Raw genomic sequence first — 16,004 nt, 5'->3', positions numbered from 1 at the left:
TTTTCACTATTTTTGTTCATAGTTCACTAAATATTGTTTTACAAGATTATTTATACTGTATATTTACCTCATGATAAATACATTTTACATTAATTTGGGCTGCTTGTGTTACCAGTAATAACTGCTCTTAAGCAAGTCATGATATTTTTATTTTTATTTTTATTATTGTGAGCAAATTGATACATCTTTCTTACATGGTACATGATTTTTTTCCGGACTGCTTGAGAAAATGGGCTATAAGTGAAAATTAGTATTTAATTTTGGCTATAAGTCAAAATTTAGAGTATTCCCACCTCTCCAGAGACCACTACTAACTGGCTTTACTTAATGGCGTGCCTGGTGATTGTATTATCATGATGATTACTCTCTGAGATTGGACAGAGTCATGGTTTCGTGTTTCAAAAAAAAAGTTTGGAAACCGTAATTTGGTGCGCCAAAGAACAAAAACAATGCTCTTTGTACTCTGATGGCTTCGCATCCAAAGCCGAGTCTATCTTTAGCCACAAACTTGCAGGCTGGCTAATAAGTGAGTAATGCACGGCCTGATTAAAAGAGTTCACTTTATGTGTGTCTGTTGTGATTTTGAACGAGTAAAATCTGGGATGTTTTTTTTTTTTTTTTTTTTTTTTTTTTTTTTTTTTTTTTGGTTGGTAGGGAGTGTTGTAGTTCTTGGATGGTTTATTTCACCAGAGACAGCACTGCTTGGAGCAGCCCACCTCCACAGAAGATTAGTCACTGCGGTATTTCTTCTCCTCCCAAAATACATTTTACATTCTGCTTTGGTAAAATCTTTGATTTAAGAAATAAATAAAAAATAAACCTTAAGTACATCAGCAAACATTTCTGGGGCTTATGTATGCTTAGCCATGAACAGGATCATGTAATTTTGGCTACATGTTACAAGTTAGAAAAGTTGTAAGATGGATTTTCAGGAAATAAAGTTGAGTTGGGATGAATATGAAAATATAACGTGCCACTTTGTTGTAGAGGACTGACAAATGATCAGCTCGGGTTGTTAGAACCATCCAATCTGAGGGTGTGAGAGTCTCACGCTGGTTTAGGAGATCATCCCAGATTTTCTCCCTGCATGGCTTCAAATTGTCCAAGCCACAGGAGGTCACTGACCCCTGAACCCTGGGCCTCTTTGTGGACAGGGGACAAGAGGATGAAAATGCTCCTCCAAGAGAAAGAAAGCGCATCGCCAATTCTTTTCCCATGGTGCTTTTGTTGGGACGGCACACACAATCTGTTGTCCGTGAAGATGATAGCAGCTTCAGAACTACTGTAGCTGCTTTGTGGAGAGTAGTTTGATATTCGTGAAAGATCCCCAGGCCGATATCAGTTTTTAGCATTTAAATACAGCGGAACGTTAAAAGTCGAACACACACGTGTGTTGTGGGACAGTGATTGCCCTCTACTGTCAGCATCATTAAATCTTGATTAACTGTACAGTACATGCTGAGTAGCAATTTAATATTAAGTGCAAAATAATGTTAACCCCTGTAAATATTAGTACATTGAACACTCATTCAGCGCTGCTAACTTTAATGACAAATGCGGAGTGGTTATTAAAAAAAAATAAAAACGTTCTTCACCGTTACTGTGTTGTTAGCCACGAATGTAATTTAAAATTTCAAATCAATAAAATTCTATCTTTGATAACAAGTGGCGGCGCATCCGGAGGCTATGCGGCTAGCTGTTTTCGGGCTAGCAATAGCAGCTAACAGTAGCAGCCGATTAGACAGGCTGGCAGTTTTACTGCTTTAAATAAATTGAATTTGGTTGTGTTGGTTGTTTGACTAAAATACGGTAAGCACAAAGCATATAAATATTGTGACTTGTCTCTCTTCTGCTTTCATATTCTGTGTCGCACAACTTGAAAATACTGTTACATCAAAGTCTTGGCAATGATGTCATCAGAGACCAGCATGTATCCGTTCTCTGAGCAGCTGCATGCTTTTTGGCCTATTAAATCCTACGGAGGGATATTTTGGGTATATTTCATCAGTTCAGCTCCAGGCTTCCTGCGGTGTGACAGTTTACATTATGAATAGAAATGTTCTTGGCTGCGTTAATCAATACAAGTGACCTACATTTTTGGGGCACTTTTCTTCCATCCGGCATCAAGGAGGATTGGAGACTTGGGGACGTGCAAATTCATTTGGAGTCCAGTATTTTTTTTTTCTTCCTGAGCTTGGAATTTGCCAGAATAAGGTTGAGATTGTTGAAGGTGGAAGATTGAAGATGGTAAATATGGAAGATAAGAGGATGTACTCTCACTCAAGTGTGATTTCTCCTTGTGATTTCAATTGTACGTTATTTAAAAACCCAGAGCAAAAAAAAAAAAAAGTTTCTCTTTCAACTTTTTCTTTTGTAATCCCTTCCTCCTTACTAAGGATTGCGTATCAGCGAACCACCGGGGAGCTGCAACAGTGCTTTCAAGAAGCTCTTGAGTTTTTCACATGGCCGGTTTATTTTTGAAGAGCGCTTGAGAGAGTGGTGCCCATAATTGGAAGACGAGGGAGGTGAACTCACTTAGTGGCCGATCAATATTCCAGAGATGCTGAAATGTGCTGTGGAGCGAGGCAATTGCATCTATCATAACAAGGGAGAGTGCATCACATTAAAGGCTCCAATGTGTCGATGAAAGAATGTGTTGTAAATGATGGGCATGTACACCCGAGGAGTCAAATTTATAAGCTTAGATTTTGTCCTTGTGTCATATTTGTAATTAAACAAGAAAGTCACAAGCACTCTAATCTATTTTCCAACAGTTGTAGGTTATAGTTGTTAATTTTTCATTGCATACAATGGTCTCCTTGGGAATATTTTCGTCCAGAGAGCTGTGTGTGAATGTTGTTTATACAAAGGAAGAGATTGTTTGAGTCCAACACGCACAAGCGCAGTACAGCATTTGACACCATGGGTCAGAACTCATTACTTGTGGGCGGTGATTTAAATGGCGCAGAACCAAGTTGAGGTCTCATATCCTTTTTACCTTCTGGTAACCCCCCTTTTCGCGACGGGGTCAAAACTTGTATACCACCCTGATGGACGCAGCCATTTGAACTTGCGCGACTTTGAAAAATGCAATGTTTTGTTTCCTCCTGAATGACTATTAATTCAGCTGGAATTGAAGTGAACATTTGTTTTGAGCTGAAACAGCCCAGACAAAATCTTTTATTGAATGCTTTCGGTTGTTATCACACCACTCAGAACTTTTTAATTTAGGACGTGGCAAACAAAGACTGTTGCCTTGGCGGTGAGAACAAAGTTAAGGTTGAAAAAAGGGCCAGAAATGGAAGCAATTTCAGGATTGTACGACAAAAAAAGGAATACTTAACCATTTACCACTTAAAACGCTGACCTGTGCAAAATCTGACATGGCTATAATTTAGGAAAGACTCACCTCTGGCTTAGAAGAAAGATCACTGAGCGGTTTCTGCTGCAACTTGTGCATACTGTGGACCCTTAAGGTCATCTACCAGAGACACCTTGGGGCCTAAACATGTATGGACCAAGCGGTCGACACTAGAAATATGCAAGGTCGTGTTTGATGCTGATTGGTGCAGACTAGACTCTTGCAACTCCAGTCCTGTGTCAGTTGGCTATTTAAACAAAACCATTTTAGAGTAGTGATAGGAAACCTCCACGTACAGACAACAGTGTCATTCAGTAACTCTTGCTCGTGCAATGGCAGAATAAAGGCGTATATAACAAAATAAGAGTCACAGACTCTAAATATAGGACCTTAGAGTACACAATTACAAGGGACATAGCAACTGCATAGCAACTGGCAATGTAATCATTGCAAGGGACAGCAACTGCTTATCAACTGGAAATTTAATTGCAAGGGACATAGCAACTGGCAATTTCATCATTGCAAGGGACATAGCAACTGCATAGTGACTGACAACTTAATTATCACAATGGACATAGCAACTGCAAATCAACTGAAAACTTCATCATAGCAAGGGACAATAGCAACTGCATCACAACTGACAACGTCATCATCACAAGGGACATGGTAACTGCAAAGTAACCAACAGCTTGATCATCACAAGGGACATAGTAACTACATATCAACTGAAAACTTCACCATAGCAAGGGACATAACTGCATAGCAACTGACAACTTCATCATCACAACTAACATAGCAAGTGACAACTGCATCATCATGATCATTATCATTACAGGAGAAGAAATACAGAACCATAACAACACAATAACCCAATGACCCAACCCAAAACGCGTTCACAGCCAAAACTTTGTAATCCGAGCTTTTCATGTCCATGACAACAATTTGGAGCCTCAAACTGCAGGTTTAGAGTTTCTTTTACACGCAGATCCGACATCAGATCAGTCACCAAAAAGGAAAAAGCCGCATTTGCATTTTACAAAGAACCCACAGTGAGCTGGCATCCTGAAATCAGACAATTAGATGTGTAACATCAGCGCCACATCTCTGTCCAACAATGTCAGTATTCACCTATTACACAGGCGTCACCCCAGATCTGTTAGCTACATTCAAAGGCAGAATATTGGCAGAACAACATTTCAAGTCCTTTGTAATGAAGAGTGACCCAGAAAACAGGATATATCCTGGCTTGGGCAGGCTTGTATGAAGTGTAAAAGGGCATTAATATATTTTTAGTGTTTCTGTCCAAAAGCTGAAAGTGTTTGCCTACATAAACAGAGGAATTACAGTACAAAGTTCATATGTCATTGGAATGGATGCTAGTTTGTTTGTGAATCTTTTCAAAACCCCTGCGTGTCGCAATATTCTCGACTCTCGACGTATAAATGTAACCCAGGTCTGCCAGAACAGTGACAGCTTGATATTAGCAAAGGGAGCGGAAGATTTCTACACAGGAGTTTGTTTTGTTCCCAGAGATTTTGTTCAAATGTGAAATAGGACACAAGAAATAGTTTCTGTTGCTATAAGAAAACAGTGTTGTCAACTCATCGGTTTATGCTACTATTGAAGCAGAAAGCCAGACACGGACAATTAGGGGGATTTTCCTGTCAATGTTCTTGCCACCTGGTGAGTTCCTGTGCTGCGAAACCGCCTATTAAAGTAATATGTTTGTCCACTCTGATGAATGTGTGGCTCTCGGCCAAAAAATTCACAGGCTATGTTTGCACGAAGTGTACTTTAACTCTGGATCTGATTGACAGCAGCGCGGATCCTCTCTGGTCCTGTCTATAGTTTCTGTCCAGTGTTGAGAATACTCCAAATCTAGGTCACATCCTGTCCTGGGACAGAGCTCATCCCTCGCTCTTATTGATATGCATCCCTACAGACGAGAAAAGAGGGAGAGGCGTCAAACATTAACACCTTTCTTTCATCTCAAACTCGCTCCACTCTCAATTTCACAAGCTCGCACGTACTCAAACTCGCTGAGCACATCCACGCGGGCCACAGGGGGCTTTTGTTATTCAGTGTTGAGCAGTTAAACAGTGTCTGGCTCGCTTAATGTGAATGATTTGCACGTCGGCGAGCGACCCCTCCGCCAGACCCCGGACACAGGAAGGGGACAGGAATTGCAGGAAGCTGAAGTTTAATCTGACTAGACACAACTCGACCATAAGACATACAAACACGGCCCCGCGTACACACTCAAGCTTGTATCCAAACAGTTAGGCTGACAAATGGAAAGCTGACACGGAATGAAAAATTCCCGATCTTTTGCACTCGCCGCTAACAATAATGTTTGTTATATATCTCCACTACCGAGAGGAATGGAATTCCCGTCATACAAGTATGATAATCCCCTGCAATTATTGAAATTCTCATCTGACAAAACTGCCGTAATTAATCCCAGACGTTCATAGTCAAACTAATGTTAAAAAAAAAAAGAGAGCCATTAATTTAGCCCACTGTTATGTTAGCAGGCAGAAGGAATTAATCTAAATGGGTTTGGGGTTCACAGAAGTGAACTGCTTTTTGGAAAAGATGCACATTTGCTTCCCTAACCAGACTTCTAAAAATACAGCAATGTGTGTTTATCAGAAGATTAAATGAGGTGGAAACAGCCAACCTGGCTCTGTCCAAAGATAATAAAGCTCCAATTAAACCAACAGTCCAGATATTGTATTATTTTGACAAAGATATTTTCTTAAACCAAAGCAGGCCAGCTGTCCTTTTGTATGCTAAGCTAATTGTTCAGCGCCATTGCAAATCAATCTCTTAATCTAACTTTGGGCCAATAAATCTCTTCCAAAAGCTTCATTTGTAATTTTGAAGCATGCGCCTAATTTGCTCAGGCACCAGTCATACCGTTGACAAAATCTAAAACATATGTAAGAGCCGCCATCCAGTTGGCCAGTCAAGCAAAGACTTCAAAAAAAAATCTTAATTTGTTGGTTTGGTTACTGGGCAAAAAAATAATAATAATAATTAGAAAAATATGTTTTTTAATCACTCTCATATTAAAGCATGTTTTCTTTTCATTGTGGCGCTAATACTAAAGAAACAGAAGTAAGGAATTTGACATGAACCATAGATCAAAATGTTTTTTTGCTTCACATGCTGGCTGACCTTTAATTTAACCACTTCTTGGTCATATTATGTTGCTTGAAAACCTTTAGCCCACTTCTCGGATTTCACTGTCATTTTTGGCTTAGCCAAAACCTTTTTGTGTTGTAGAATATAAAGAAAGCAGTTCACTTATTTTAATTCTATAGTTTATTGACTAGCAATTTTCTAACGATAGTCTTCAAAAATGCACGTTAGGATCAAGTGACGCCCAGGGTGCAATTACACATAAAAGCAATTACTTCCCATCTCACAACAGACAAAAAAAACAACAACAACATATGGAGCCAATTTATGAAACAGCAAACAAGATATGCACAAATTACCTTTGCTGTACTTTATACATCTTTTGAACATTAATTGGTCTTTATTAACATATTCTTAGCTCATTGTGCTCCTTTTTTTCCCATGGCCACTTAATTTTGTATTGCAGGTGTGGAGGATGCATGACATTATTTTTGCTTGAATTCAATGAGGTCTAATTGTAGCGGAAGCACACCTGCAATTTTCCTCTTAGCTTCCCGAGCCGCAGCCAAAGCGGCAAATAGCGACAGAAAGGCAAGTAACGCAAAAATGATGAAAGCACCGTGGAATGATGTCAAAGCTCAAAAATGTCCTGAAATTTAATATTACATCGTTAATCTCAAGCCTGAAGACAGACCCAGACAAAATGAGGATGCGGTGTTGGTTTTGCCCTCCCCTTTTGTTTAAAAAATAAAATAAAATACAGGGTCAGGTTTTACATTTCAAAAGAGATCCATCCAAACACCCTCTATTGTTGTCTCCCTTTCTTACAGAAAACTTAACACCTTCTCATTCCGTGTTTGTTGTACCGAAATGGTCGGAGGATTTGTATTACGTAACCCACCTACTTGGGACTATCATTTTCTTTACTTAGAAGCATGGGCAAGCCTATCTGGTTTCTTTCTTTTTTAATATATAATGTGCAGCGCCATTATTGCTGACCACTCAAGCTTAGCGTATAAGGACAATTGTACTGTAGTGACGGTACAAGTGTTTGTTTTTGTGGTTAAATATGGCGAGATGACGAGACTTTATTGTTTCTACTGTTTTCTGGTGTTGTGAAGTAGCGGGGGGCAATTTTTCGGCGGGTGGGTGGCCAACATCGAAAGAATGTAGGGGAAACGCCGGCTTCCTCTAATGAGACTTAATTCGGAGTCGACTTCAGTGAGAAGGCATGGCCATGCATGCACATAATAGAAACGCTCACCAGCTCATCGAAAACACTCACGCTCACGCATCCTGTCTCATAAACCTTAATGATAGAGAGAGATAAACAGTGATTACTATACTTGAGCTGCGGGGTTGCTGCTTCTTTTTTTTTACTCTATCCAATCAGCATATGAAAGTGTGGCAGGTGTGCACTTGAAAAGAAGATAGGCGGCACTCGGATATGCTTGGATGAATGATGTGACGATACCGTCCCGAACTTGTCGTCCAATTATCCTCGTTTGTAATTTTACGGCAGTGCCACACCATCGTGAAAGATGTGATGACCTAGTAAAAATATTGTTAGTAAAATATAAAGTATCGATTTGTGAAAAAAAAAAAGTTTGGTGTAACTGCCACATTCAATTTTGTGTGGATTCTTTTCTTTGCTTTTTGGTGTTTGTCATCACCCTCATTAGCCAGAGAGGGCGCTATAGCGGTGGGATGTATGTGATGAGGAGAAGAAGAGCTTAGAAAGTAGCACGATGGTGTTAAGTTTGTATGCGATAAATAGAAGAAAAGACCAACGAGGTTTGTTTATTTTGTGTCTACAATAAGTTAGTGTAAGTTGGTAAGATGTCTTTATTTTCATTTAAGCTAATTATTGTGTTTGTATGTGAATTTTTGCTCGAGTTTTAATGGTGGATTTATTGTTTGTCAAGGAACAACAAATTTAGCAGTCAAAGAAAACACTTGATAGGTAATAATGGGACTTTAATGTGATTCTGTTGGACACGTAATAATAATCACAAATGCTACTAACAGCACTGTTACTGTTCTCTATTATGCTATTACAGTTCAAAATGCCAAATGTTTGCATTTTCTGGCTCCAAAATTGCAGACATCACGTAAACAAACAACCTAAACAAGACTTTTTTTTTTCTTTTTTTTTTTAATGGGTTTGTAGTTAAAAGATCCTCACGTAAACATCCTACAGAAGCTGCGGGGCTTCTCTGCTTTTGAAGTGAAAATCGATGTCAAGCATGTTGTTATTTTCCGAGGAGTGAAAATGTTGATAAAATCAAGCATGCCACCCGGCGAGAGCAGACTCAGGCCAAGCCAAACAATCCTAATTTGGGTTGCCTTAAATTCAAATTGTACACATTCAGTGTCACCCAACCCACCTACTGTATATGCTGTACAGTATTTTATCATTCGGATTCCCACAGGAAATGCAAACTGAAAACAGTATATCTTCATCTGGATCCACAACAAAATGTACTTAGTAGTTTTTTAGTAATCTTGCAAACAAACAAATTAAAAACTACTGCCAAGTGTTTTTTGTGGGTTGCACATTTGGATGCTGTGTTCAGTCACCTAAATGAGAAAACAACACTGAGGTGGAATACTGTAAGAGAGATTTAAGCAATTTGATTTTGTGACAGCGAGAGTCGGGTTGGGATTGGTATGAGCTGTGCATATGTGTGTGCGTGTTGCCTGAGAAATGTATTGAATTAGCTGGAGGCGAGATGTGAGTGGCTGCGGGTGTGAGCAGCAAAACAAGGACACGAGGAGTCGACTGACACTCGATATTATTTATTTTGTGTTCACGTGTTATCTTAAGAAAGAAAAGCAGCTGTACCGAGGAGGATGTCAAATAATGTGCATTTTATTTGCTGTGTTTTCATAGAAGAAAAAAAAAGGTGGCTCTGTGTTGCTCTTTGGGGTGCGGTAAGTGTCTCACTTTACGCGCGATCACAGAGATGAATAAGTGTAGGCACTGCAGTTCTTAGTGTAATTAAATCAAATACAGCCAGTGGTGTTGAACGCCGGGGAGGCGCTGACTGGCTCACTGCTGCTAGTCGTCTTTCAACTGATGGGAGCTGGGGAAGGAATTTTCGACTCCGCGTGCAGCCACGAACGGTTCCAGTCATATTCTGTTTCATACTTTTGACAAGTTTGAATATGAACAGCGGTTGTTGCTGTGGGTAAAGTTGTCATCATGAACATAACCCGAGATCGTGGTTGATAAATGTACTGTGCACGTAATTGCATATTTCTGATTTGGATTTTTGCCACAGTGCATCATGCAGTGTTGAGAAAATCTGCGCGTGTGTCTAATGTGGTGGTTCAAAACCGAATCTATGACTGGCACAGCTAAATAACTAACTAGTGCCATTCAAAACTACTGTAAGGCATGCAGCAAGGAGCTGTACTGGATCCCATGAGATTGTACAGGTGTGCCTAATGATGTGTCTGTTGAAATCCGTAAATCTGAGACAGCCACCCTATGTAATGTGAGCCTGTGCTGGACAACTGAGCATGTTGAAGCGAGTCTTGGGTAGAAACGAGAAACGTCACTCTTTAGACTTGTCGTGACCTTAGTGCGAAACAAACTGATTTTATTTAAGATAGGCAAGCAGCAGTGTTCATTTTGACAAGAAATGTTAATAGTGGGAATGCTGAAGCATTCCCACATATGTTATTGTGATTTTTATTCTCCACACTTTTTTGCGCGTAACAACTCCCACAAAATACTTCTAATTTACACTGTTCAAATTTCAATTAGCTTAAAAAATTTACGCCTCCCAGGGTATATATCATCTGATTCCACATTACTTACAATTTAACGTTATATCAACTTTTCCCCATTCATTTTCAATGGGACAAACATTGAACTTTTTCTAAGTATCATTTTCCACGCCCACTTCCATACGTATAACTTATCATCATTACCAGGTGTCTAATACTACTCGGTGGCACAGTTGGTAAAGTGCATTGTCCAGTAACCAGGAGGTCATATTTCATAATTTATCTCTCAATTTGCTTCATAAGCATTCCACATGCATTAAAATCTTAGCATTCAGCTTTCAGCATTCCCACACAATTTCTCCAAAAATTGCATTACGTCTAGTTGAGTTTGTCATAGTCTTTTGACTCAAATTAATTAAAGTTTTATTCATAATTTAGTCATCTGATTGTATTTGTTTAAATCCAATTTTAAAAGAGCAATTTTAGTCGATGAAATTGACAATTTACTCGGTTTTCTTTCAGTATACATTCAAGTTTTATACAGAAAATTATAACACCTATTTGTAACAATAGTTTAACAGGCAAACACATTTAACACAACGGTGTCTTAATGCAACAATATTTCAATGATACTGGTTGAACTGTAATAATAATATGCCGTCTTAAAAATGAGTTTTGACCTAAATAAAAAATAAAGTGAACAGTTTGAGTGGTTCTTTTTTCCCACTCGTGCGTCATTCCTTCTTCTGATTGGATTGTGTGAATTTTTGTCACTGCGTTGTTTTAATCATTAGCAAAATTGACAGTCAATTTTAGTTATCGTCATCGTCTCAATGAATGGCATCTATTTTAGCTTTTGTTTACCGGTAATTTTTGTCTGAAAAAAAATTCTGTGATGAAAAATTTGACAAAGAAGCAGCTAAAAAAATAAAAATAAAAACATGTTTCCATTCAGCAAAACTCAAACGGTTGGTTGTGTACGACAACAATGGTGTCATAAATCCCAGCAATGGCGACAGAGGGAGGAAGTCGGATTGCTCAGCCAAAGGTGGTGCTTCAGATCACTGTTTGATCTCTGGTTGTTGATTTTACAACTGCAGTTGACATAGAACTCCTTTCCTGTGTAGATGTGAGCAGTTGAAAGATTGTTTTGTCGCTTTCCAACTTTTTTTTTTTTTCTTTTTTTTTCACCTCGCTGGCTTTTAACTCGAAATGTAATTGACAATGCAGGTAAATTGTAATGGGAAAAGTTAGCGGACGGCAATAGATTAAGGGACATCAGCCTAATTCAACCAAGCAATTTAATAACCACGATGATAAATGCAGTTTGAAAACTCAATTTCCTCCTCCATCCATTTTCATACACTCGATGGCGGCACATGAGAGAGTTGCATTAAATCCTGTTTATTGGTCGAACAAAACTGCCGGACCTTGGAGATGAGATTTCTGGAGGGAACGCGGTGGCCTCTAAAACCTCATCCGAGCCACAATTCTTGCAGAAGAACGGCGAATCCAGCTGAGCGCCGGCGGGGAAATGTCCTCCCGTGAAAAGAAGTCATTTTCAACCAAATACTTCACATGCTGTTCAGGTTTTAGTGAGATCTTGAATCGCAGCACAACCTTATTGCTTGTTTGTCGGCTAGCAGCCTGCCCCATGGAAGATAACGGTGGAAAAAAATCAATTGTGAGTGCAGATCGTGACCGGAAGGGTTTAAATCCTGATGTACAATATGAGTATCCATGTGTGTTTTTGAGTGTAAGTGTGGTCGTTAAACCGCTTTAGCGTGGCGTGTCACAGGAAGCAGGCGAGATGTGGGAGAAGGAAAACAAATATGAGGAAGAATGGGATTTTACAGTGGTGGAAATCTTCCGGTCTGCAATGAACTGGCCAAACTCTTTCATGCTCAATTAATGTTGCATATTAACAATATCTCACAAGACATAATTATAGATCTCCAGGGGTGTCCAAACATTTTCCTTCAATTGTCGCACACAGAAAACCGACAGACATTCTTCGGCTTAATTAAAAACGCTAAAAACAATCGATCAAGCAATCATGTATTATAATTATTTTGAGAAACAAAATCATACCTTTCTATTAAAGGTAATAAGGTAAAGGACAGAACAGGCCAGCGTCAATTGCTTCAAAGGGATCAACTCAGTTGTGTTCAATATGATGAATTTAATGCCTTTTTATAAAATCGTCAATTGTATTTTTTTTCATAACCTGCCATTGTGTTGCCCCAGTCTAAATCTATTGTTGTAATTGGTAAATAAAAACTTAAAAAAAAAATTAAGTCAAATTAAAATGACATATTATTAATGATAAACCTAGCCCAGATGTGCTGTAAGTCTTTAAATTCATCCATGAGGTCAGTGGGTCAAGGTGAAAAAATGAGCGCCAAACAATAACCTCTGGTGCTCATTTGAGAAACACGCCAAAAATAAATCTGCACCTGCCTGATCTCCACATTGAGGACCAAAACAAGAGCAATCTGTATTTAAGATGGCAATCTTCAGATCGGTTTTTACTTGAGGATCATACTGTATTTTCTTTTTTTTAAATAACACATATTTGCTTTAAAAATAAAATATTTTTTTTTTTATGTATGTATGTATTTATTTATTTTATTAGATGTTGTTATGTGTGTCACACACGTCACTTATTTTAACATCCACACCCAATACTATTGGTGACCAAGTGATATGTTATGCCACGGGCCTCAAGAAAGTAGTAAGTGGGCCGCAAATGGCCCCTGGGCTGTATTTTGGCTGTATCAGTTTGACTTTTTAAATTAGCTTCATCATACTCAGACATTTTTCTAAGGCAGCTAAAAATGTTAAGTGTGATGCGCAACTGCAAACCTCAGCCCCACTAATAAATGTAATCCTATCCCTTTTTGTGGACTTTGTGGTTGAAAATGAACCCTGGTGCGTTCCACTATGAGGCAGCAGGTGTAACGAATGTTGTGGCTGGTATATTTTTGCTTTGCGCATCTAATACGTCCATTCAAATGTCTTCCACAGAAGTGCTGATGAATACTAAGATAGAGACGTCTGATCTGAGATGGACCATCTTCTCACGGGCCAGACCGGAGGTATGTAAGCACGGCGTCGCCATCTTATCTGTATTTCTAACCCAGACCTCATGGTGATGGGAGAGATTTGGGCCCATCTCGTTGTTCTATTGGCTCTGAAAGAGCTCCTTATATGGCAGGTAACCTAGGAGAGGGTGAATGTGCGATTTGAGAGTATATTGGAAGCAGATGCTTTGATGCATCCCATCGACCGTGGAGTGGAATCCACTGGCAACCCACAATTTGGGATTCCAGCAGCCCCAAAAACAGGCAGATTTGTAATTTGATCAACCAATGAGTGGCTGCTGGGTTATTTTTGCCGGCAGCGACCATATTTTCTCCTCTATTCATGTCTTAGATGGGAAAATGTTCTAAAGTCATCTTTAAACAGTCTTCTAAACAAGAAAAAAAAACATGTTGTTTTGATAAGTTGTGTAAAATGTTCTCAGCTGTGGGCCCTTGATCAACAGTTCAGCATATTAACTGGTGAAAGTATAAACTGATAAACATTTTGTTAGCCCCTCTAACATGACTCCTTTTGAGATGATGAAATGTTTTGGCACATTCTGCATGATTTGACAGGAGTGCAGTCAAGAACGCACGCATTCTCGTTGTCACTCCTGTGGAATGTGTCACGCGTACTTGACACAAGCAGTGTTTGTTTATGAAAATATGAGCTGCCACAGTCCACATTGTTTCATTTTAGGATTAACAGGGAAAATCTCGCTGAAAAAGGCTATGAACCTGCGTCAGTGCTCGCTCGCAGCCTCTTTCAACACATCATCTGCGCGCTGATTTATTTTTTTTGGTAAACATTTACATATTTACATAAGTGACATTCCTCAGCACATCTGCGAGATCCAGCCTTGATTATGTTCACGTCCAGGGGGTTTCCTGCACTTCAAAACATTTGATGATAAACATGACTGCTGTACATTCAAATATTTGTAATAATAATAATAATGGTAATAATAATAATCATAATCATAATTATGATTATTATTATTATTATTATTATTATTATTATTAAACACAATTTATTTTTAAAAATTATAAAAATTATATAAATAAATATTTAAAAACAAATTATCGAAACATTATATTATTATTTATACAGTATAGTAATAATAATAATAATAATAATAATATAGTACTATCATATATTATTAAAAACAGATTATAAAACAAAATTATAAAAATTTAATAAATAAATGAGGTTTTTTTTTAATTAGATCAATATTACATTATTATAATATATATACAGTTGAATAATAAAAAGAAGGAGAAGAATATATATTATTATTCTTATTATTATATTATTATCTTCAGATTTCAATATTAATAATAATAATAGTAATAATAACAGTTATTATTCTTCTTCTTATTATTATTATTATTATTATCATCATCATCTTCAAATTTCAACGACAATAATAATAATAATAATAATAATAATAATAATAATATTATTGTTATTGTTATTGTTGTTGCTATCTTTAATAATAATACTATTATTATTTTCTTCAGATTTCAATGTACATTGGCTTAATAGAGTTGTGGTAATAGATATATTGTAGTTTATTTTCTTATTGTAATTTTTATAGAGTCCTTTTTTAATGTCCGTGGTTTATTAAATGTATTTTATACGTACTGTTTTATATTTGCTTCTATTATTGAATGTGTATACCGAATATATAAATAAAGAGGACTTGACTTGAATATGAAGGTTATGTATGAGGTGAGATCCTTTTATAAACCAGATATGAGTTTTCTTGATCTCTCCTGCACACTTTAATGTCACAATTGTTTTTATATTGTCTTTTTGTCTATAATTGAATAAAAATCAATCAATCAGTCAATAAATCAATCAGTCAATCAATTTCTTCCATAACGTCTGTACTTCTGTCTCTTATTCTAACGAAAAGACAGTCTAGCTTGCTGCCTGCAATGTGCTCTGCTTAACAAGTGGGACTTAAAAAATCCCACAAGCTGCACTGCAGCTCAACGTGTGGAATGATTTAAAAAGCCAGAATCCAAGTTGCGATCGAGCCGAATTCTCAGTACAAGCCTCGGAGAGGGACCAATAAAGAATAGAACATTATTTGTAGGGGAGACTTTTAATGCGGTGGCCTCTAAAAGACTCCAGTTTTTACTGGACAATTAAAAGCAGCCGGGCTAAATAGAAATGTTCTACTGTTTGGCTTTCTGGGTCAGATTCCTTTTCAAGTGGCGTTCTCAAACGTGTCTTTGCTCTCAGTGGGAGGAAGTGAGCGGTTTAGACGAGGAGAACAACAGCGTGAGGATCTACCAGATCTGTCAGACTGACAGCTCATTCAGCCACTGGCTGCGCAGCGGCTTCATCCAGCGGCGAGGAGCCTCGCAAGTTTACGTGGAGCTGCGCTTCACCATGATGGAGTGCTCCTCCGGGAACGGCCACCACCGCAGCTGCAAGGAGACCTTTAACCTCTACTACTACCAGGCCGACTCCAACGAGGCCACCGACACGTACCCGCCGTGGATGGAGAATCCGTACACGAAGGTAAAGGCAGTGCTGTCCTCAGGTGTGGATGCAGAATCATAACAATATTGTCGGAATGTGGCATCGGCCTTCTTGAAAAATTATGCAACCGATTATAAATCAATTTAAAACTGTGTTAATTATAGGGAAGTATTTGTTTCAATTTTCA

The 16,004-nt window shown here is 38.3% G+C and overlaps 1 protein-coding gene across 1 annotated transcript in view; it reads left to right on the top strand.

Moving 5' to 3' along the window:
• Positions 1–16,004, top strand: part of ephb4a (eph receptor B4a) — a 47,224-nt gene that overhangs the window by 11,192 nt on the left and 20,028 nt on the right. Inside the window, exons 3-4 of the mRNA XM_077504774.1 lie at positions 13,268–13,338; positions 15,575–15,856. Coding sequence (XP_077360900.1) covers positions 13,268–13,338; positions 15,575–15,856 — 353 coding nt within the window. The remainder of the gene's footprint in view (positions 1–13,267; positions 13,339–15,574; positions 15,857–16,004) is intronic.

The sequence above is a fragment of the Festucalex cinctus genome, chromosome 18, assembly GCF_051991245.1.
Source record: "Festucalex cinctus isolate MCC-2025b chromosome 18, RoL_Fcin_1.0, whole genome shotgun sequence".
Taxonomy (NCBI): Eukaryota; Metazoa; Chordata; class Actinopteri; order Syngnathiformes; family Syngnathidae; genus Festucalex; species Festucalex cinctus.
Note: the sequence above shows the minus strand (reverse complement) of the source record. Positions and strands in the feature narration are given on the sequence as shown.